This window comes from Chelmon rostratus, chromosome 18, assembly GCF_017976325.1.
Source record: "Chelmon rostratus isolate fCheRos1 chromosome 18, fCheRos1.pri, whole genome shotgun sequence".
Lineage (NCBI taxonomy): Eukaryota > Metazoa > Chordata > Actinopteri > Chaetodontiformes > Chaetodontidae > Chelmon > Chelmon rostratus.
In genome coordinates, this window is record NC_055675.1 from 8,198,563 (window position 1) to 8,223,561 (window position 24,999).

At 43.7% G+C, this 24,999-nt stretch overlaps 1 protein-coding gene across 1 annotated transcript in view; it reads left to right on the top strand.

The window, feature by feature from the left end:
* LOC121621710 (1-phosphatidylinositol 4,5-bisphosphate phosphodiesterase beta-1) overlaps positions 1 to 24,999 on the top strand; it is a 105,801-nt gene that overhangs the window by 45,409 nt on the left and 35,393 nt on the right. Inside the window, exons 4-9 of the mRNA XM_041958288.1 lie at positions 13,310 to 13,450; positions 14,467 to 14,546; positions 17,133 to 17,186; positions 18,972 to 19,047; positions 20,691 to 20,791; positions 21,531 to 21,697. Of these exons, the coding sequence (XP_041814222.1) occupies positions 13,310 to 13,450; positions 14,467 to 14,546; positions 17,133 to 17,186; positions 18,972 to 19,047; positions 20,691 to 20,791; positions 21,531 to 21,697 (619 nt within the window). The remainder of the gene's footprint in view (positions 1 to 13,309; positions 13,451 to 14,466; positions 14,547 to 17,132; positions 17,187 to 18,971; positions 19,048 to 20,690; positions 20,792 to 21,530; positions 21,698 to 24,999) is intronic.

The following is a 24,999-nucleotide window of genomic DNA, read 5'->3' on the forward strand; positions in this document are numbered from 1 at the left end:
TTAAGGTTTACTATCTAAAGCAACTGGCAGGCATTTAGCTTGAGTGGGATATAATGGTCTCTGCCAGTCCGGTCTCCCTCTGCTGTTTGGTCCTGTGTATATTGATGATAATTATCCTCCGGACATTCATCCATATGCACTCACAGTATTGTGAAACAGTCGTAATTATGTCCACCGACCATGATGACAGTTTTCATATGTTCTACTTCAGGGTGGAAAAGGGTGTGGAAGTGGATGGATGTCTGATATGATTTGTCCAAAATGTTGCTGGAGATAGAAAAGGGAGATTGTGATTGGCTTGTCTGTTGTGCGAGCATCCGTGAGGACCGTGAACAGTTAATGTGTGTCTTTTTCTTAAAACGATGTCCAAGAAGAATTGATCCGCACAAGACAAGCATTGCTAGTGTTTCCATGTTTCTTTCACATTGTATTGTTAAGACAGTGCTCCTTATGGGTTGATATGGATGTCAGTTGACGTTTCGTAACTGAAGAAGAGGATTGACAAAGCCTGTTTCCATAATTTCTTCTGTTTCTGCTCTGAAGGCTGGCCGAGGAACAAAAACAGCTCACTGTGACTCTAGTGAAAGCTGAGGATTTTGATGTTTCTCGCTCTTTTTGTCTCATACAGAAAAAAATCCCAACATTTCTAAGCACTGTTAGCTGTAGGTTACAAGTCAAAGCTTTCTCTGATAATCAGCTGTTTGAGGATTGTCTGCCTTGTTAGCGGGTGGCAGGCGTTTTGTCTGGACTCCTCTCCTGGTCTGACGGGCTAATTAAACTTGGAGGAGCCATAGGTGTCAGTTGTCTGGTACAGAACAACCGTGGACTGATAATCATCTTTTATCAGAGATCGGTCACACAGAATCAAAGCCAATCAGATACGGAGGCTAGTTCCACGTTGGAGTGTTGATTTCCGCCATCATGTGTGTCATTAGCACCGTGGCATCTTGAAATGGGGTGTCCCCAGATCACTGTCAGCTCAAACATAGCCCATAGGATTAAATGGCCATTTGAATACTGTTATATATCCGAGGGCTTGTTTGAACATTCAGTAATCCTTTGTTGGCAGATCAGTGGGTCACACAGATGCCATACCAAATGGGGCGTTATGCGAGGGTGGTAGGTGGCTGGTTGGTTGGTGGCTGGCATGGCCTGGCCCGGCAGATGGTCTGGGGATGTCGGGACAGCAGGCTCTCTGTGTGACGGCAAAGCTAATGATGGCAAAAGGCTAAATGATGACTACAGACAGAGGATAAATCACAATTATCACTGCACGATGCAATGTTTGCAGAGGGATTTGGAGGCCCAATTAGGGTTGTTTATGCACAGAATTATGTCACCCAGTAACTTTTGCTCTCCGTGTGCAGAACAGTAGTGTGAACTGGCTTGACAGCATGGTGCTAAACAACTGTTTCCTCATACTTCTTTTTTGTGAAGGCCTGAATGACCCAGCATACCGTGCTGTCGGAAGCTCACAAGATAATGAGCTTTGATGAGAGGAACTTTCTTTTCCACTAAAGATCTGCCTTGACAACACAGTGCCGTGGATTGCAACAGTGGATTTTTCTCATGAGACTTACCTTAAAGCTGGATGTCAGGATCTTTGTGTAGAAATAACTCTCTCTGTATTTCACATTAATTTTAAAACTTTTCTCTTGCTAACCTCATGCTTCATTCAAGACTGCACTTGACCATTAGCTCATTGGTCGCAGTAGCTAACTGAGTGACATCATGGGTCATATGTGTGTATTTGAATTGCAAAATATTTGTTTAAATTTCCAAAGAATGTGGTTGGGGTCTAGTTTATTAATTTTTCCCTCATCTTCTGCCTCCTAATCTAACAACAGGGGTGCACGATGTGTGGGTGAAGGCCAACGGTATCACACTACAGCCCTGTATTCACCAAGCAACCCCACTTTTGACTGATCCAATCAAATCTGAAAGATCCAACTTAAATCCGTCACTTGTGGACCACAAAAATGCTGAAATTTCATTGTGAAGAAACATGCCGTGTTAAATTTCTCATTAAGTAAGTAAATGAACATGAACTTCCTTTCCATCCTTTTCTCCACCTTTATTTTGCCTTATTGTCTTTTTTCCCTTTAGTTTGCAGTTGCTGTATTATGATGGGTAGAGATCTAATCATTACCCTGATTGTAACTAAACCTAATTATTAGGCCGTGTAAAAACAAAAAATGCTCATGATGCCTGGGTAGAGTTTCCTGCAGGACACTGGCACTACATTTTGTGTGTCTGTCCTGTGTAGTTTTATTTTAGAGGCCAGTACACTTACAAATTGTAGGCCATGCGCTGTATTATTGCACAACTCCTGTGCATCATTCATATTAGCCTAACAAATCAGGACAAAGCCTCGTCTCTGCGATGTATAAAGCCAGGTCTCCATCAGCAGAAAGACGAAGCACAGGCCCCTCTCTTCAGCTTCGCTATTACTTTATACAGCATGTCGACTAGTTCTGATGCTGCACAGCCCCCTCCCCCCTGCTTTTAGCCCTGCAGGAATGTCCTCCAATAAACCCAATTGGTTCTGGTCAGAATTATTAAAGATGTCATTGGGGCTAGAATCTGCTTAGTGTCCTCTACGCAGCAAGGGGCCCAGCATACTGGAGTGTTTTTATCAAGAAGGAAGCAAGGGGTGTAAGTAAAAGATGGCAAGAATGGAAACAGCTAGAGGGAGAGGACATATGCTGCCTCCTTACAACAGCAGCAGTGGCAGAGCATCTACAGCCTGAAGGCAGCCCTGTGCCAACAGGGACTCATATAAATTATTTACTCTTGGACCCCATTGTGGACATTTCACCTGCGGGGGCCTCTCTCCACGGGGCTCCTGGCTTTTGGAGGGCCTGAGCAGGGTGCCTCAGGGAGGACTGAAGGCTGGAAATGGCCCTCCTTCCCTCCAGACACGCATGCTGACGTACTGTGAGCCTTTGCGGGCTTTGAGGGGGAGGGATTGATTTTGATTGAAGAGCAGAAAGTGAAATCAGATGAGGTTCATGTCAGAAACAGCGGGGAAGAAAAAATAGTGTTCATGAAAAGGCTTTTTTCGAGGTTGGATTTTTTGTTCGTGTGCCATGGGCACAAATTATTTGGCATGTTGGGAGCTCTGTTGTCACATTGCTTTGAAAAGTAATTGATTGTGTTTTGTTGCTAGTTGGCAACATGATCTACTGTTGTAGCATTTGTAATTGCAAAAACAAGAGTCAGACCTCAGGGGATCTATGGCGTATTTCTCTATCTTCTGCATGGGTTTACACAATTACTAATATTACTGTTAATGGAATACTTTATCAATCCCCTCTTTGTACAGTGTCCCCCTCCACAGTTAAGCATACATATCATAAAGAGTTCAGGGTCACTTAGAGAATACAGCAGGTGAAAATTCAGTGTCCAGCTCAATACTGCAAGACAAATGTGAGTATTTCTGCTCCGTGTGTTTTTGCACTAACCATGTTTATTAGTCTTTGTGTGGGTGTGCATGCATCTGTGCCTATTTTGATGCCAGTGTTCATGCATGCGTTGCTTCTGTGCACGCATGTACTGCATGTACTGATTGGTGTTAGCAGCTTTTAGCATTTTCTCTCCACATTTCCAGCCTGCCCAAGTCTGCCCGCACTAAATTAGAGCTTCTGTACGACTGCAGGATAATTACTGTAGTTATGTACCTGCCAGTTTCTGCTGCCCGGGAGCTGTTTTTAGTGCCACCCCTGAAAGACTGCCACTTGATGGACAGCTTGAACAAAATGGGGTTCATCCACCTTAAACTGATGAGAATGACTCACAGAGAGTGGGTGGGAGTAATGACCAGAATACCTGGAGCACGCTGAGATGGAGGAAGTAAGTGGCACAAGGGAAAAAATAGCAAGCAGGATTACAAACTCTGTCAAAGTTTTTAGTCTCATACCATTTATTTTGAAAAAGTAACTGATAGGAAGCCTTAACTTTATCCATTTAGTTTAGGTGGGTGACATGTTTCTTATACGCCACTGGATAACCTCACACTCAAAAACTCTCAAAAATCTGTGAGCCAATTATTTTATTTTTGACATTTTTCTGTTTATAAAATTCCCAGCATTGTTTTTGGCAGTTTATCATTTTATTACACAATTTAACTAAATTCTCCAACCAAGTGCGCTTCATGTTTGATTTGATTGCCAGCTCAGCTGTTTGAGCTGCTGAAGTTTCCAGTTTTGTTCGGCGCTCGTTCTAATGAGAAGTGCTGAGCTGGTGAGTCACGGTGGTTGATTATTTCTCTCCTGCTGGAGTTCATGAGGTGTATCTGAGGTCAGCTCCTTCCTGTCTGTGCCTCTGCCTTCCTGTCTGCCCGATGTGAGCTCAGCCAGCGAGAGGACGAGTGCATGCCAGGTAGACTACTTCCACCTCATCAAACCTGCCCCTTGCCCCTTCTGTCTCTCCGTCTTTCCTTCACAGTGATTCGCACACAGCGTGAATCGTCCTCTTGCCTCTTTTTCTCTGTTTGTTCTCTCTCACTCTGCCTAACTATCTCTCCCCCAGACACCGACTTACTCTTGGATGCTCAGAAGCACACGCAAGTGTATGAACACATGTAAAATTTACAACCTCATTTGGCTACGGTGCACAGAATGTGTGCCCTTGTAACAGATTATTATGCAGGTTACATTCACAGGAACTGAGGTGCAAAGGCACTCTCTGTGACAGAGATGTGGCTAGTCTCCTCTGTATAATTATCCTTATGTCCTGCCCTCGGAGCTTTTATGTTCCCTCTTAATCCATGCTGGCAGTCTGCTTCCCACAGGTCTCTTATTCCCAGTGTTACTTAGGCATCTGCTACAAAAGTCTGTTTTTGCCATTAATGGCGCTATAATCTTGTAATCTCTGGTGTCTTGTCCAGGTGTTAGAGTGAGTTATGATTGGGTTTCCATGAACTTGCACGTAAAGACTCAAACAGCTGTTTAAGATCCTTTTTATTTTTATTTTTTTTATAATGATGTCTTTCTAACATCCTCCTTGAACTTTAGGACAAAACATCTACTTTCTTTATGGTTGCCACTGTTTGCATGTGTCCTCTCCAATGTAAAGTCTAAAACAAATGAGTGCCAACCACCAAAATGTAAACACAGGACTGAATTAATCGATTAACAAGTCATTTTTTATACCAGCTTATAGTATCAGTTATGATCAGTTAAGAAACATAACTTGTTTCTCATATTCATACTTCCTCTTGACTTTTCTTTGTGTTCATTGTTAAAGATAAATGTACAGATAATATATTTAAACTCCGCCATTCTGCTCCTCTTCAGCATATTTTGAAAGACTCACATGTGTGTTTAAAGACCAGCACCCATGAATGAGTTCTTATCCAAAACAACCAATCTTATTCATCCAACAACAAAGTTGAAGAAGTCCTTGAACAGTCCTTGTATTGGTAAACAAATGGAGGCAGGGAGATACTCTCTGTGCCTGTTCACTCATTCAGAATTTGAGAGCGGCTGTTTTCCACCACCGCTTTGTTTTCTTTGCCATGAAAATGTTACTTTGAGATATTAATAGGTCAAAGGGTTTTGTAAAATAGATGCACCCCCCCCTTCCCAACACAATAATTTTTGAACAGTCCCCACATGTCACTCCTCGCATGCTTTTCTTGATACTGTGGTGCCAGAATAAAGCCGATTTCTCAGAAAGACCGTCCAATTTCCTCCATATTTCTGGAGCATTATTCTCCTCAAAGGCGGGGGGGATATCGGAGATTGTTTGAAGGATGAATGAAATGACATTCCAGCAATTATGAAGCATTGCTATCTTTAATGTGATTGCTGAGGTATTTTCTCCTAGGAGGTGCACACGCGAACACAAGAGCAGACACACACACGCACTTATTCCAGCTCAGGAGATGAGTTACCGAAAAACACAGCGGAGGAATCGTCAGAAGCACTGAGAACTCCTCCGTGGACGTTTCTTTGTGACAATGTCGGTCGGGTGACAGTCAAGTCAGATGATTTAGTTATCGAGGGGGTCGTGGTTTGCAGTCAAGTGCTGTCAAGAATTCCTTATGTTTCCAATGAAGAATGTGTTTCTCCTCAATAACACCAGCAGCCTGAATGAGATGTGGAGAGTTTTTATATGCGGGGTGGCAGACTGAATTAGGAGTTTCTGTCATTTTCTGTCCTGGGCTGCAGTCACAGCTGTCAACAGCTGTCAGACATCTGCACCTTTATTCCACTAAAGCACTGCGATAGTGGGCAGGTGGCTTTTGTCTTCTTTCAATCTTCAGAATCTGGTCTTAACTGCTTAGAATTCAAACTCACATCAGGGAGACTGTGTGTCTTGTCATCTGTATCTTTGCACTGGACGTACATGTGACGAAGATAAACATCGCATGCAAAATCAATGCAAAACATGGATACACCACAGCAAAATTAAAATTGAATTGTCTAGTTGGTCAGAATGGTTACTGCTCCAAGCGTGAAAATTCAATAAATTGTTTAAGTTAGCGTGCTGAGTGGAATTAGGAGTAGTTCTATGAAATTATTAAAGTTTCACACCCATTTTATGAATCTCTTACAAGTACATTTTTGCCTGGAGTGTGGAGTCCAGCTGCCCTGCAGGCATAATGAAAGTTTGACAGAAGTCTGGCTGTGCAGAGGAATGAAGTCTGATCAGTAAGAGGAATTACTGTAATAAGTTTGTCAAGTCCATGATTAGATTATTCATGATAAGATGAGAAATGCGTTGTGTAACTGCTCTTTTGAAAAATGCACTTTTCACTCCCCTTTAAGTCTGCGATGCTCAGTTCCACTGTGTGTCATGGGATGATTAGCATTGGGTGTGAACAGTGGGCCACTTTGCCAAGGTGTGGAAATGGGCGCCTGTCAGCACAAGTTATTGCTGATGTGTTGGCATTTTGGAAATGGCGTGATATGTGCCCTCCGTCTCCCCTCTGTCCACCCCTCCATCTCTCGTTTCATGTCTCACTGCTTCGGAGGTTAATGAAATGGCCTTATTTAAGAGCTGGAACAAGGGATTGTTAAGTTCATATGATCTTTCAGCCTCCTCCTCCCACACATTTTCTCAACCTGTGCTTCAATGCATGAGCGGCAACACACTACTGACGAATGCATTGTAGCGGAGAGCTAATGATGATCCAAAGCTTTGCTTTAATCAGGTTGTCTAATCCGCTTCTTAACCATTAAACTTCTCACTCAAACACAGGCGATATAAAGGGAAATTATTTTGCTTAGCAGGGTTAATGTCCTCCTGTCAAAAACATACAGTGTAAATGCTGTGTTTTCCCTCTTATACACAGCCTTTTAGCCTGCTCTGCATCCTTGAACTCACAAACTGTGCTGACTGATGCTTCTTTTATGGACAGTAGCCAGTACAGCTGCATTACAGGCAAGAGAGCCAGATGGCTTTAAGGAAAATAAGTATCATTTTAAGAAATTAGCATCATTCTGGCTCACTCAACCCATAGCAAACCCTTTTCCAATTTTTGAGAAGGCCTTTTTGTGGCTTACGATTGCAGGGGCACACACACACACACACACACACACACACACACACACACACACACACACACAAAGCCAAATGTGTGCACACTTGGTTCCATCCTGTGGTCAGTGATGCATCACCTGACAGCTGACTGATGAAGCGCTGACCTTTTACTCCCGGCCTTGTGGGCAATTCTCCGCCTTGTGAAACTGTGGTGGTCTGCATCCACTGACACTTGAGTGGTCCAATGAATTATGACCATGTGGGAGCGTAATAAAAAGAAGCAGAGACAGTGAGCCTCACAGATGAGGGGATGAGAGCAGGATGCAGATAGAGGGAGAGAGGGGAAGATGGATGAATCAAAGACTCCCTCATGATCCCTCTCTCCGATTCCCTCGCACCTTCCATCTCATCCTCTTGTGTTCTCAATTACATTCTTTGATCGCTTGTACAGTGCAGTTGTTTGTTAGGGTTTTATCTGTGGCTCGTCCTCAGTCTGCACACACTGCAATGTATATTGGCTGTGTTTCACCCCGAGCTAGAAAAATTAGGAGGCAGTTTCCAAGCTGTGGAAGTTTAAAATATGAAACTGCAGAGCTGTAATGGGAGCAGACAGCTCTCCCATCCGTATATGAAAGGCTGCTGCTATTGAGGCTGAATCAAACAGGCTGTTTGATCAGCAGAAAAGCTTTAAAGCTGAACTACATAGTGTCCCCCCTGTAGCAGAAATGCTCCATACTGTAATTCCCCACTGTGAGGGTGTGAAGTGTTCTTTTTTTTAATACTTGCTGGAGAACTTGTTTCTTTGTTTTTTACACTGAAATCCTCTAATTTCTGTATTGAGCATTTATTGTCTTCATTTTTTTTATTGTGATAAAATAAAAATGTTAAAAAATGTATTTGATGACATGTGTATAGTCACACTGTACTGTGATCTTGTACATGTTGCAAGGTACATGCAGCACATGCAGCATGAGAATAGAGAATAAACAGCCCTTAACTGCACAGTGTAAATGCCTGTGAATGCAGAGTTCGACTCGAGGTACCTGTATACTTGAAGAGTGTGAGAGATGTGTGTGTATGTGTGTGTGGGCGCGCATGCATGCATTCGTGCAAATGATTAGTAAGGTCATTTTGCGGGAAACAGCTTCAGCTTGGCGGGAGAGACGGGGCTCTTTCTTCTAATGGGATCAATGTTTCAGTGCTTTCTGTCTGTGTAAGTTATGATGTGGCTAATGTTTAAAACATGCTCTGCAGATGCAGCGTGACCCTCTTAAATAAATGACTGCATCGCCAGGAGAGGGAGTCTTCTTAGGATTAGCTTTTGCTGTGGGTGAAATGCTCTGTGGACTCACTGACTCATACTGGCAGATAAACAAGGAAGCACGTGTAGCAGCAAATGGGTTCACACACACTTGAAGAAACCCTTCACACAACAGTAAAACGACGTAAAAGTAATTCACTTAAGGCAGATCATCGTCCAGTCACCAGGACGCATCCATTCAAACACATGGCCGCACGTGAATGACAAAACACGCGTTTGCACAGTTTTTGTGTGGCAGAATGAGCACATCACCCCCGGCTTGATATCCCATAATTTCCCTCCAAATGCCCGAGGCGTTTTCAGTGCCCCACCAGAAGCATCTTCCCGCTCTGTTAGTTAACAAGGCTAGCCAACAGCAGGAGAATTGGTGCTCCGCTCGCAACCTGCAGCGCCGCTCTGCAGTGTCAAAGCTCCATACGTTAAGATGTGCTCCTCTGAATACTGAACAGTAACAACAGTCACAGTCATCACAGTATGATGGAAGTTACAGACTGACTAACTTTCAAGTCCTCCACGCCTTTGTGGAGTTATGTTTGTCTCTGTCTGCGGTTCTCTGGGGTTGAGAGGGCCATAATTGGGTGTTTTGTAAGATAAAGGGATTAGGAATTCATGAGGACTGTGCAGAAGTGTGAGGCCAGATGAGGTGATACACAGCGGACGATAATAATATCTGACTGCTTACACCAGGTGTCAAATGCCACATTATATAAATCATGCAATATTTAAGATTTGCATCCAGTAAAATCTTAAACCCCTAATATCCTCTCTTAAACTCTGCCTGTCTTCCCCACTTTAAAAGTACAGATTTAAAAAAAATGTGCAACAAACTGCACTGTCTGGTGGGGTCAACTGAAGTGCAGGCATCCTCAAGACACCAAAACCAAACTGTGCTGTGAACTGTGTGAGAAAGAAATACCTCCGAAAAAAGTGCAACATCAATTTGTACACCGGCAGCACCTGCACTGTTCACTTTATTCAAGCAGCTATACCTGACACCTAATCAATTATTTCAACCACCCCAGCATATTTTTTAAGGGAAACATTTCATAAAAACACTGAAATATTGCCACTACTGCTTGAGAATCACAGTGTGATGAAGCATCCTGTGTGTTCTGCTTATGCCATCACATTACTTACACATAGGAACCTGTGATGCAGTGCATTAAAGGCGAGTGTTGAGTGGCATGTGTGTAGGCAGTTGGGTGATCATCAATCATTCATATTGACATTTCCTTTGATCTGATGTCTGTGTGTGTGTCTTCACTTGTTTTTACTTGAGCGCTGTTTACTGCTTGTGTTCTCCCGTGTGGATGTGCATGTATTTGTGATTGTGTGCGTGTCCAAGCTGGCGTGTGTGTGTGTGTGTGCGCGAGTCTAGACAGGTGCCGTGCTGCAGGTTTAATGACCTGAGGTGTGGCTGACTTCCCTTTGCCAATCTGAATCCTTTCCCATGTGCCTGGCAGAGTGTGACACAGTTTGAGTGCATGGCTGGTGACAAGTAGGGCCTTATGACAAACTAATGCAGGAAGAGGAAGTCTGTTTATTTCCTCAGGCTGCAGCTCCACCTGAATGCCAAGTGACTGAGTTCCTGTGCTGTGACACACTGCAGCCGGTAGCATGCAACCATGTATGCCTGAATAAACACACGCACTCACAAGCATGGACACACAGATACGCAGCACGCATTCACACGCATACACTCTGGAAATAGACATTGACATCAGTGGTCCGTGAGCGTGCTGGCTGAGGCTAAGCGCTCTCAATTAAGTGTATTATCAAGTCGAATGTAAAATGGGTCATGATCGACTTTCGGGTTCACACGGGACAGCTTTTGTTTGACCCATCCATCCACCCCACCTTCCACCAAATGTGGGGTGTCGTGCTCTTTGTACTACGTCATCTGACTTCCTCCTTTGTTACCATCATGATTGCTATGGCCAGTAAATGTAAATATGGGTTGTAATAACCTGCTCGGGAAGTCGACCTGTGCGGTTGTTTTTCTGGTGAGAACAGGCTCAGTCCCAACCAACCCCCACCCATAGCTTGTTTGGCTCTAAATCTCCCATCGCTGTGGCAACTGGGACCCCGGGCGTGCCTCCAGTGGCTCCCACAATGCACCAGCACAAATTACACTTTGCTCACATGGCTGAGCCCGCTCCTCTCCTATTATCTTGCCATGGCTTTACTTCTCTGTTTCTTCATTTCTCCTTCTTCTCCTTCTGTCCAGCAGGGTCTGCCTCACAGACATCAGCTCATTTCTCTCCGACTAAGTCCTTTCCCAACATAACTGCTGATGCTTCTCCGGTTGATGTGCCGTGAGGGCCTGCAGCTCCCTCCCAGATCTGCCCTCTGCTGACTGCTCATGAGGAGATGAGCTGTACATTCAGCTAATGGCTAGAAGTAGCATCAAAACAGTAACAAAATGTATTGACGTCCAAGCACTGTAATATATGAAATATGCATCTTACTGTCGTCTCGTCTGCTCTGAGAAGCCTTTCATCTTCGGCACTCTGCCAAAGCATCCCTCAAAGGGTACTTGGGCATGGTGTGTTTTAGCAAATTGAAAGTGGCTTCTTATGCTTTGATTGATGAGCCGGTGGCATTCAGAAGACGTAAGTGAGCAGTGATGGATTCCCGTTCAAATCAGCACTTTGTGTTCAGTTGATTGGTGGTCAAGCCCAGGATCCTGTAACTCAAACCTGCTGACGTAGCAAATCACAGACCACTGGAAGCCTGTGATTTTTGCAGTGCGTGGTGTGTACAGTTAGCTGTGTATCCTTCCTCTCCTCTAGAAATTATGTTTTTTTTTTTTTTCAAGAAAGCAGCTCTTCCAGCCGCAGCCACATAAAACCTCAAATTCGTGTATGAGAGGCAGGCAGACAGGCGGGCTGTCAGAGCGGGGCAGATTCTTCAATAGCGAAAATGCACCGCCTCAGAAAAGTTCAGCTTGATAATAACACTAAGCCGTACAATTTGATTGGGGGGTGTGAGGGACGTGTAGAGGACATTTATCAACGTGACACAGGACACAATGCTCTTTGTTTGATTGGTTAAATTAGTGGGAGCTCATTTGCTTTCACTGCAAAATCCTTTACAGGGCTTTTTTGTTGTGTTAATTAAGCCAGAGCAACCGTTTTGTATGCCGCTTGCGTACTGGGCTGCAATGGAGAGAAAAAGATCATTGTTATTCCTGTCTTGCACCTCAGAGGCATTGTAGTGTGTTTTTTTATACAATTTGCACCAAAGATGAGCTCTTTAGATGTATATTTGCAGAAAAATTATTTGGGATCAGTTTTCCTCCGCCAGTTACCTCTGCTGAATACAGATTCATCCGAGTTTTTCTCTGTGTGAACTGAACTGTTGCCAGCACCCGATGTTTTGTTACAACAGACAACAGACTTCTTACAACAGGCTCATTTAACCGGCTGAATTTGTTGGTTGCAGAGAATTAAATCAGAAAATTGTGTTTCTGGAGTGGAGATAAGTTCTTCTCATGACTTTGCAGTATTTATGAAAGGATTTATCAAAAAACCTTTCTGGACCGTATCCATGTGGGATCTCCTAAGTTAGATGAATCCATTAATGATTTCTCACAGAACATTTTATCCTGCGAAGTTATGCTTGCTCACAAGGTACTGCTGTGCATCGGCTGCTCTTCTTTCATGGTTAAGCTGGACGTGTGATTGGACGAGAGGATGTTCTCCACACTGAAAACAAGCTGTAAAACGAGGTTTGAAAAGCATTAAGCTCTCAGGAGTCGGGAGCTGTTGTGGGGTCATTGTAGTAAACAACACCATGAATCCCTTGCAGATATTTTGTGTTTTTTTGTGCTTTGAAAGTCTACATATTGTACCAGTGAGTTCACCAGTGTCATCCTTTTAATATCAGTTCAATGCCCCTTTAATTGTTTGCACTTGAAAATGTCTCCTGTCACACTGTTGCTTAACCGACCTTTTTTTGCTGCTTTTATACCCTGTAATATGGAACCTGCAAGTCACACTGGGGCCATAGCATCTCACCTCGCTCCTCACACTCTGCTGAGACAGCTGACCTCTCATTAATCACACGAATCAGCCTTCAGACGAGGTGCAAGCAACAAAATGCTGGCAGGTCTGGTTTCAGTTCAGTGCATTCAGAGGGCAATTTTGCTCTAAAACAACATCAAACCAAAAGAAAAACATGACACAGAGCAGCACTGTCTCTCACTTCCTCAAAAAAAAACGTCTTGTCTTTTTCCATGGCCTGTTTTATGTCTTTTGCCTTTCCACTGATGGAAGTTTTATTTGGGTTGCTGGGTTTTGCATGCAGGTTTGGTTGGCCCACAGTTGATGGTTGGGTTGATGGGTTGATTTACAGCAGCTGGAGAAGCTTGCATGACATCACCGGGATTGATGTTGATAGGAAACAGCACCTTATGCTTTCACTTGATGACTTTCATTGTTTTTTTCAGTTTGATCGCGGTGATGACACACTTCGTCTCATTTGCGTTTCATTGTCCAGGAAGCCAAACTGCGAGAGCTACTGGATGTCAGCACTCTGGCGGGGAAGATGGAGAACAGGATGCTGACAGTGGTGAGCGGCCCTGACATGGTCAACATCACCTATCTGAACTTCATGGCTTTCCAGGAGGAGACGGCTAAGGTATATATTCTGCACAATAACAATAACAAAGCCATCATAATTGTTAATAATTCTAACTGTCTTGTATAAACATACTAAATAAGCAGACTTAGTCTGCATATCAGCATCTCTTCCAGCGTGGAGACTGGTTGGTAGCATCAGGGGCTGTGGAGGGTCTGACCTCCAAGCTCGCTGCTAAATGCTTTAGCATTGTGGTGATAATTCAGGCATGAAGTACTCCGAAGGTACAAAAATTCCTTACTGCAGAAACTGCACAGAACTCCTTTCAGCATTTTCTTCTGGGCGTTGTTTAAATGTACATTTTCCATCCACTGGACCAAGCAACATTTTGTCATCTGCTTCCATCATGTTTACAAAGCTAATGTGGACAGTTGCATGTTCAGTGATGTATGGGGTCAAGGAGCATCTCAGAGCATAATTAATCTGCCTTAATTTTTTTGATGCGTTATTTTTGAATTGTTTAATCTAAATCAATGTGCTATTTTGACAGCTATATATATATATATACTGTGGAAAGACAATGAAAAACAGAACACATTAATTTGTTGGATGAAAGCTAGGAATGAAGGCTCATTGTTCTAAAGGTTAATTAAAATGATAAAAAGGCCACATAACAATAATGTGATCAGTATCTCAGCTATGTTATGTTTCAGATGGCAGTAAAAGGGTGGGCCTACAGCAAGTACCCATTTATTCTCTGTGCAGTTTGGAGGTCTTTGACGCCATTTCTCTGTTGGGTTATCTACATGGCGTATGGGATTAGGCAGCAGCCTGTTCTCCGAATTCAAATGGACGTTATCAGTATACCTGCATGTATGCTCTAATGACTTGATTCAATTCTAACACATGGCAGTAGTAACAGACCAACACATTTCAACCTTCAGCAGCTGTCAACGTTCAATTGCACTAGGTTTTGCACCTGAGTCTGTATATGTGTGCTGGGTGTGTATGTGTTTGTAAATGTGTTTTTGTGTGTGTGCGTGTGTGTGCACGCGTCTGTGTTTTATTTACTGCAGGAATGGGCGGAAGAGCTGTTCAACCTGGCATCTAACCTCTTGGTACAGAACATGTCCAGAGAGGCCTGCCTTGAGAAAGCGTATGTCACACACACACACACGCATATCACAAACACACACACACAGACAAGCAGTCACACAAAAATGTAAATCCACAAACCCCAAGATAAATATGAAAATCAGGTCTGGTAGAAACAAAAAATGCCAGTCATGGCAAGCGTCCTCTGTAAAAGAGAAATATGACTGACTTTAATGCTAAACAAGTGCTCCAATTCTCCTGCACACAGTGCAGCTGTACACAATGAGTGTTTACTTGCAAATGCATGCGAAAACATATTTGTAACTTGCACGTAACTACAGAAAGTATGCTATAAAACTCACACAGACACCTTTATGAATACACTAAGGTGCACACGGGCTGTACTCTACTTCCACATACACACACACACACACACACACACACACGCAAACAGAAGGTAAGAAGTTATTTTTCCCTTTTCCACAAGGCAGCCTGAGGGTTTGAGTTTATAAAGGTCACTTCACCTCGCGTCGATGGAGAGAGTAAGGAGGAAAAAAGCACACAGGAAGGAAGTAGGAGGAAAAATAAAACAGCTGGAACTATGTGTTGGTTCATGAACCCGACCCTGTGCATCTCTGTTGGCTTATCTGCTTCTCGGTGCGAGGGTGCGTACGTGACAGCATGTGTGTGTGTGAGTGTGCATTCATATGGTGCAGCAGCCTGTATTTTTGTTGCACTGATGACATAATGACAGAACTATGTCAGCAGATCCTTTAACAGGTTCATGGCTGCTGACCCCATCTTGCGATGGTGTCAAAATGTTAAGGAGGAGTCACCATTTTGCTTCAGCCTAAATCACAACTGCCCTAATCAATGAATCGGACTCTTTGTCCATTAGGCCTCACAGCGCCTCTGATCCTGTGTAATAACTGTGTCTAACGGCTTATAGCACCACATTCCTATTGATCTGAATGGAGCCCACACACTGCTCGTGTTTCACATACTGATTCATGTGTGCAGTGAGTGACCGAGCCAAGCTCAGGCAGAGTGAACCTAAATATGAATCTGCTGTATTGTATTGAGAGAATATGCTGGGCTCTTCTTGGTGACAACTCCCAGCTGTCTGATGTTTATCAGTGAACAGAAGCCATTAACTTGCACCCCTGAGGAAGCTAATTGACTTATGAGACAATAAAAGTGGCCATCGACCACGCAGTGCACAGAAAGTTGAATAGAGTGGGCTTCGCAGTCACGCTGGTTGCTCGCAGCAGCAGTTGTTGTGCACCGCTTGCTGACAAATAAGGCGATTGTTTGTCATGCCACTACTACTGAAGCATGAAGAGGCTTCGTCCCTGTTGATAGTAGTCTGTATGTGGTTAATTTCATTGTTACCTCTTAAGGCTGTGGGACTTTTCTGGGGTCGGGGTGAAGCGTCGACAGGCAGTGTTCCCACAAACAGGAAACAAAACAGAACCCAGCATGTGTTCAAATGGCTTCTCGCTACAAGATGTTCTTTTCAGATCAATGCAATAGGGCTGCGGCCACTCCCTGGATCGTGTTGCTTGTGCACCAGTGGTTAGCGTTAGAACGGCATGTCTTACAATGGGATGACCTGTGACTATGCTAGAAAGCTGGGAGTTCACCTGTTGTTGCTTTGTTGGGTTTTTTTGTGTTTCATCCCGTGCCAAAAACAGTAAGTGCATGTGCAGAAATAAGTATTTATTCTACCGCAGGTGAAATGGAAAGTGACCTTCTTAATTTGGCATTAACTATGGAGTGAGAGTAGAGAAAGGCAGAGAGAGAGAAAGTAATGAGTAAAGCAGAACAGAAGCCAGATGCAAGTAATCTGTTTTCCCCAGCTCGTCTTAATGAATTATACAGGCGCTTGTAAGGCAGATCAGGGCGTCAAGAAACACCTAGCTGCTCCCTCCTCCTTTCCTTGCTCCTGAGCACTTCATCCTTCTCTCCTTTTCTCCTTCTTTTTCAAAAATCAACCCTACATAGCTTTAGAGACTGTCAGCTGTTGTCAGCTACCTCTTTCTCTGCCAACACTCGACACTTTTCGCTTCACATTTCCTTCCTCAAACAAAACCAAGTCTGGCCCCGTGACCATTACAGTCATCGTTGACTTTGCCTGTGGTAGCTGGCCTGCCCTATGAAGTGGACACTGTAATGGATATTAATTATTAGCCAGCAGCCACTTAAAGCCCAGCCTGTAATGACGGCTCCTGTTGCAGCTGAGCTATTTATAGCCCAGGCTGCGCTGCCTGTGCTGCTGCTGCTGCTGCTGCATGGCTCTACACTGCCAATGCAAGACTTCCAGGGATTAGCCACAATTCCAGCCTGCCATGTAAACATAACCAAATATTTGCGGTGTGCACAGAGAGCGCTGCGCATGCGGGCGGCCTTTTGGCGCTGCAGTGTAGAGACGCGAGTGTGTATTTCGCCAAAGCGATGCGTGTGCCCTCCAATATGAATTTGCCCACTCGCTCATAGACAGACGTGACAAACGGTTATGGACACGTACAGCACATCAGTCACACAAACACACATGCACACACAGAAATTAAACTTGAGCGTGTCCATTACTCACACAGACAGACTGCTGATTACATGTCGTATAAGGTGTGTCCTCTTTCCAATACAGATACACTCGGCTGAAGCTGCAGCTCAACCCTGAGGGGCGAATCCCCGTCAAGAAGTAAGTCTCTCTGACTCATCCCTCTCTCCCCTGCCACCTCTCTGCTCTTTTGATCAATGCTTCCTCTGCCTTCTCTCGGTACTATAAGCATGTATACGCTTCGGTGTACACACATTCTCTGTGTGTATGTGTGCATGCATTAGAATATGTTACCCCTCCCTTCTGTCGTCACAACACTCTTTCCACGACTCTTCAGCTCTGCAGTAAAATGCACTCCATTAATTCTACCACTGTCCTCCCCTGTATCTGTGAAAAGCCCACCCTTGCTGGTTTGTTGTGTGTGTGTGTGTGTGCGTGTGTGAGAGAGAAAAAGCATGCCCTGGGCAAGCCTCCTTTATATCTGTCACTAACTCCAGCTCTGAATGTACCAGTGTGTGATGCGGGTGACAATTCCCTTTTGTGTGTTTCATTTTTTTGTGAATTTCAATTCCAGTTTCACTTATCTGGGAGTTTGTCATCAGCTCACTGAAAATCCAACTCTCCCCATCGCCATTAGTCAAGTTAAGCTTTCAGGCAGGCGACAGTGAACTTCTGCGATAACCTCCCTGAGAGCCGCGGAGGAAAACAGTGGGTGTCAACGCAGAGAGGCAGAGAGACACTCCTTGCCGTTTAGGGAATTAACCTCCTAGCTGGTACGACATGTCAGCTTGACTAATGTCAGCTTGACTCTGCTCCCCCACTGAGCAGACAGTATGTGCTCATGGATGTGCATACCTCTGCATGTAATTAAAACAGGCTACTGTCAACAGAAGCAGAGCTTAACAGCCAGTGGTAGCTGTAAGGACACTGCAGTTCATTGCAGTAAATCTCATTTATTGTCTACATACACAAGAATAAAACAGAGGACAGTAGCCCAACCACACACAGACACTGTGTCTCTCTATACACTCAGAATGGCTGATGAGGCAGGACAGCACATTGTCAGAGAAAACCATGTATCGCAAAGACTGGAAAAAAAAAAAATCAAAAACACATGGCAATATCTGGAAAATGTGTGTCACAAAGCAGGAAAACAGAAACTATGATATGATAATGATGATGGTAATGTTAGCATGAAGAAGAAATGAGCACAACTTCATGTGCTCATCTTTGAAAACATGTTTATGGTTATTTCATCTTCTAAAACTTCATCACATTATGTATGTACATACACACATAATGCTCTCATCTGGAGTTTATCACTGTGTTCCATTTACACTGGAATAGGAAACATTTGTTAACTGAATACTGCTGTATTTTAACAGTGTGTACACATGTTTGTGCCTTTGTAGAGCTACAATAATTTATGACAGAGCAGGTAGACAATATAATACAAGCACCTCTCTGTATAATGACATATATACAGCCTGTATACAAATACACATACACATACACAGTTCTCTAAGCAGTGCCAACAAAAAAAGCAAACAGTATAACCTTCATGAATATTGAATTTATTGCAGGGTTGTTATATTAGACTGGATTAGTTTCGTTTAGTTAGATGTACCTTTTATTTTTCCTCCCACATTGTCCCTCTACTCCACTACCCTACTTTCAAGGCATTTTCTGTCTCGTTTTTGTCTTTTAATCTGTAATTTTCCCTGCAGTCTGTGGTTGCATTCTCTCCTTTTTTCCTTCTGTCCCTTTTCCCATTTGCTGCTGCTGCTGCAACAGAACTTTCTCACAGGATGTCCTCAATAAGTATCAAAAGCTGTGATGAAGGTGGACTCAGAGGATTGAAAACTCGTCTGTCTGTGTGGCATTTTCTGTGATTACTCATAAGGGTGCATTTTTGTGTCCCCACAGTATCTTCAGGATGTTCTCAGCCGACAGGAAGCGAGTGGAGACAGCCCTGGAAAACTGTAACCTCCCTTCTGGCAGAGTGAGACACCAAAATACTCAAGCTCCCTTCTTTTTCTGTGCTGCTGTCTCCTCATATTTCCTCTTTCTCTGAACCCGATCCTGTCTGTGTCCCCTCTTCTCTGCCGCTCTTTCTTATCTTAGTCTCCAAGCTCTTTCATCTTCTCCATCCATCCATCAGTCTGTACTCTCGTCATTCAGCTCTTCTTTATTCTCCTGAAACAGCAGCTAAATTGCTGCTTTGCTCATTTGTTCGGAGTCTTATTTTCTGGATGTCTGCATGACTTCCCGCTCAGAACTGATTTAGCCTTGGTTGTAATGAAACAAATAGACCCAGTGGGAGCAATAGAGATGACAAAAGCTGTTTTATCTTCACCTCTCTTAGATATCACCAGAGAGAAGCTGCCCCCTCATGCATTGAGTTGTAAACACTCCCCCAACACAGCAAACAAGCTCTGTATCAGTAGCAAGCAATTTGCATGTTTGCAAGTGGGAAAATGCTGTTTTGCAGATTGTAATGCAGATTTGAACACATGCTGAAACATATGCATATACAGTGGGGCAGACACTTTGTAGCTGAATACAATCAGTGAACACACACACGCAGAAACACAAACAGATACAGACAAACTGAACAAACTATACATAATTAGCACAGGGAGAGAGAGCAGGAGGTAAAAACGTGTTGCCGTATAAAGGTCTGGTGGGATTTGCTGTTGTTCCAACACGCAAGTAATTACAGCTAAACGATAGTGCTGTTAATCCCTCAAACACACACACACTCACAGGCAAAAGCGCATTCGCACCAAGGTCTTTAGAATGAGTCATTGAGTTTCGGCTGGGCTTGACCTGCGTCCCCCTCCCCCGGTGCATCCTTCCTCATCTTCTTCACCCTCGCTCCTGCCTAAGAGTGTTTGGTTCTGCTCTGTTTCTTGCTGGCACAATGCTCCTGCCTGCTGCCCAGCGTGCTGCGTCTTTATCAGACCTGTTAGGCTCTGATAGCTCTATAAGGAGCCCTTGTGGCTGCAGCTTTTTTGCATAGGTCTTGGTGCAACTTGCAGGCAGTCATCTTTTGTTTATTGTTTGCATTATAAATGTGTGCGGGTGTAATCGCTTCCAGGGGGGACTCGAAGTTGGGGTCAGCTATAGAGCATCTTCTGGTGTAGTCTGCCGTTGAATCGAGCGTCTACGGATGGAGGTGTATATTGTACAGATAACAAAGATAACAGATCCATCCATCCATCATTTTTGAGGATTTGCTGAATCCAACTTGGAATATGCAGACCTTAAAAAATGAGAAAAAGAGAGTTTCAGGTTAAGATAACATGAAAATGTTCTTGCTTGATGCTCCTTGTGTACAACCTTTTCAGTTGCCTGTACGTATAAGTTGTGAAGTTCCAGCACCCACGCACCACACTGAAAATAAATTTTTTTCTATTATATCCTCTTAAAACAATAAAAAGACAAAAATCCAGTTGCCAATACGGAAAAGAACTGATAATAGTATTTCATAGCACAGTGGATCTAGTGGATCAATTGTGAAGCTACAGAGGCTATAGATTTTTAGGTCTTCCACAGTGTCTCTACACACTACGCCACCTGCTGCCTCATAATTTGTACGTACAGTGCGAATATATGTGACATTGTTGCTGTTGTCTGCTGCAGAATGACTCCATCCCCCAGGAAGATTTCACTCCTGAAGTCTACAACATGTTCCTGAACAACATCTGCCCCCGATCTGAGCTGGACCACATCTTCTCTGACGTGTAAGTAGCATGTTTCCCCCACTTGTATTTGCCTTTTTCGTGTCTTTTCACGAGCACTGTAATTCCCACTTAAGAAGAAATGTGTTTCAAAAAACTTCAAACAATGCGAGAGTGATTCATTTGATATCATTTGTCTCTCAGCCATCTGTTGCACTCCTCAGACGGGCAGCCAAATAATGGCCGCCATCCTTGTTAGGGCAATATGGCTTTGCAGGTTGAAGACACCTGCTTTTACCCATTAGAGTCATCATAAGCTGTTAATTAGTACAGGAAAGAGTGTTGTACCAGCCGTGGTTGTGACTCCTCGAGTCTGGCTGTGTGGCCCCTCATACTGCAGAGGCAGAGCTGCCCCTTGGCCCAGAGGGACTGAGACCATCAGCTAAGGCAGCATGCCAGCACGACCGAGGCCACTCCAAGTCGTAGATTTTAATCACAGTTAAGTGACATGGCATGAGGGCCAGGAGGATATGGAGATGATAATTTAGTGGAGCAGGCTTAGATATGAAAGGCGTTTTAATCAGATCTCATAATTTACTCAACACAACATTTAATCCTCTGCTCCTTTGCGCCTCTGTTGCTCTCCCTTTCCGCATCTCTTTACAGGCGCTTTAATTACCGCTCCTCCCCTCCATCATCTCCTCCTCATTTCATTCCCTCATATCTCCTTTTTTGAATTCTGTTCTCGCGCCCGCATCTCGCGCTGTAAACCCCCATGTTTTTCCCATTTCTGTCTTCTCAGGGGGGCCAAGAGTCGTCCGTACCTCACGGTGGAGCAGATGACAGAGTTTATTAACAATAAACAGAGGGACCCTCGTCTGAACGAGATACTCTACCCTCCTCTCAAACCAGAGCAGGTCCAGGTGCTGGTGGACAAATACGAACCTAATGCTTCGCTTGCACAGAAAGGTCAGTGGCTCAAATGTCTGTCGGTACAAACATAGGCAGACTTTCGTGCTACCATGTACACATAAACACTTAAGAGGCTGTTAGCAGGTTCCTGTAAGTTCCACGATTGATACACATGATACAACCAAAAGTGCACATGTTTTTTTGTACTAAAACATTTTGGAAAGCACAAACACTTTTGCACAATTGACCCAGACATACCGACCCTCTTCCAACCCCTCTTACCCTCTGCTACAGCCACCAATAACTTTGGCCGGGATGTTGTCATGGCAATGCTCAGAAAGTGAGGGGACGTAGTGGGGTGCCAAGGAACGGAATGTTAGAAGTCTGCAAATACCACGCACGCAAGCACACGCACACACACCAAACACCACCGCTACCACCACCACCAAAATGTTTCGACCACTCAGAGCACTGCCAAGCTCGACAGTGGCTATTCCCTGCCATTTTATTTACAGGAGCAGGCTCACATGAGTGGAATCCTTGAGTGGAGAGAGAGAAATATAGTGTATGAAAGAGAGTGAGAGTGAAGAGGCATGCAGAGGGAGGGCTGCTGGTGTGTGCTCGCGCGTCAGGAGAGCTTGAGCAAATAGCAAGTGGCAAGTGGAGTGTAGCAGAGAACTTATGTGACACTGTTCAACACAAATGTACAAGTGAACATGCACTTTCATTTATCACAGTGTTTTACTGCTCTTTGCTTTCCTGCTTAGTATAATTCCAAAATCTTACTTTTGTCTCTTATCTAGAAAAGCATGTGATCCATAAAATGAGCACAGGTGATTGTGTCAGTGAGTAAGTGATGAAAGAGTAGTTATGATGGCTTAGAGAGCTCAGGGCATTGCAACTTGAGGCCATAGTTAGACATCTTGGGAAATATGATCATATGCTTTCTCATATCTGTAATTTAAGGCTACAACTAGCAACCGGTTAGCTTAGCCTAGCCCAAAGACTGGAAACAGGGGGAAACAGCTAGCTTGGCTCTGTCCAAATGTAACCAAATCTGCCAACCAGCACCTCTGAAGCTCACTAATTGACATGTTACATGTTGTTTGTGTGTGTAAGTGTGAAAACGACAATTTGTTTCATGGGGGGGTTGTGTGCTGGACTATTCCTTGGCTGGGAACAGTTGCCAGGCAACCAGTTGTAGCTTGGCAACTTCTTGTGTTTCTGTCTTTGCTTGCGTTGCAGTGCGTTTCCGTACCCTGCATATGTTTTTGTCAAATTGCTGAATGTGTGTCCTGACTTGTTGAATGCAAGTCAGACGACAGGTACGCTTGTGTTTTGCACATTTCCATGTGTCACGACCACAGTGCAGTAGAAAGTGGTGGCAATCTACCTGTTCAAACTTAATATCCAAACAAACAATGTGAATTCAACTAATAACCATCATTTGCATCAGAAAACTGCACATGCGTAAGCCGAAATAAAGAAGCAGTTTTAGGTGTGGTGTTTGAGCATCAGGAGTGGCACAGAATAATTCATGAGCAACCAGGACGGATGAGTGTAGGGGATCCAGCACTCCTGGACATGTTGTGCTTTCATGCCGTCTGAAGTGTCGGTGGACGGAGAGCTGCCAAAACTGGAGAACATCCCACCTCAGATATCAGGCATCGAGGTCGGGTATGTGCCAATTCAAATTTTATCTCAGCTGGAAAGCGTGCAACACAAGGGTGCCAAAATGGGTGACTTACTTTACACCATGTTCTGTTTATTCTCAAGCAAATCACTAGGTTGTTTTTTTCCCTCCATCATGTTATACTAAACCATTTTGAAAACACAATAGATTGAAAAGAAGTCCTTGTTTATTTGAGTAGTTCATACTTGGTGTATTTCCCCCGTCATGGCCTAGAAAACACCCAAATTGGTATAGACTTCAAGTTGGGACCACTTGCACTGTAAATGTTGTTCTCTCTTTGATCTGTGTGCACAAATATTTAAACACATGGCGCTTATAGATTACATGGCATATGTCTTCACCACTCTAATCAATACTACATTTGGGCTTAGTATGCCACATGATTTGTTAAATGTCCATATGTTGGGAGCGTTTCTCAAGCAACAGTGGCATAATGGATATACTTACACACTGTTTTGTCTCTCTGCTGCAGATCTGAAGTTAACTACATGGTTGAATATATTTAAAAATATTATGGGAACCAAGCAATAGTCTGGAGACTGTTATTAAAAAGAGTTCCTGTTTTAATATTTAAAAATGCTACTCTTTGGTGCCAGAAGATGCTGTTTATCTACAAACCTGGTCCGAATATCATTATTATGCTGATCACATTTGCATATTTTTTACTGATTGCATTGAACTAAATTGATCTCAGCTGACTCAAGCAGAGCACGAGTGCCGCTTTCCTAAACTCTCCTGAGTAAAGTACCTAATTTCCTTTTTTTTTTTCAAATGTGTGACAAAATGAATCGTAGGTGCCCAAATTAGATCAGACCACATTCAAACATCCCGTTTGACCGCCCTGTGTTTGACTCTGATCACAGTGATGTGCTCGTACTGTGATGTTGTGGTTTCAGCCTGTCCCAGGCTCTCTGGAAGCGTGCCCTTCTCTGTCCCAGTGACAGATTTCCCCATGTGAAGTATTTATCTAGCCGGAGGAAGTGCTGCCATCTGCTCTGCAGAGGGGTCCAGAGCTCCACATGCTACCTTCACACACACACACACATACACCCACACTTTTTCCTCTCTCAAGGACACTCATACATACATGTAGAAGTGTACCGTACATGGGGGTTGTACATAACAAGCATGTGCTTTTAGACACTGAAAAAGCATCATGTGGATGCATGAACACAGTAAGTCTGCACGAATGCACGCGCCTTAATTAGGGATAGTGGATCGGGTGCCTTAGGTCTGCCTCAGAATAGCCTGTGTAACTTAGTTACTTACATTTTCTTTTCTGCCCACTCTCTTTGTTGCACTCTCTCTGTTTCCAGCTTGGATTTCACCTCTCATTCATATCGCTCATCTCTCACGCTGCTCTGTCGTTGTCTTTGACTACTTTAGTCTGTATTCGCTCGTTGTTTGAATGCAGATGAAGATGCTAAATGAAAGAAGTGATTGCAGGCACATCATCGCATTTTCTTCTTGTAGAGAGGAAGCATTTTGTCAGATTTTGTCAGTTTGTGTCCACTCTTGTCTCACAAGTTATTATTAAATTAAGAATACATGCAGTTTCCTTTCAGCCTTAACACGGTCCTAGTTTTGGCCAAAGGCCTATAGTTTATTTTATTTAACTTGGAATGGAGCCTTTCATATTTCCTTCCCTTCAGAGCTAACGTCACCC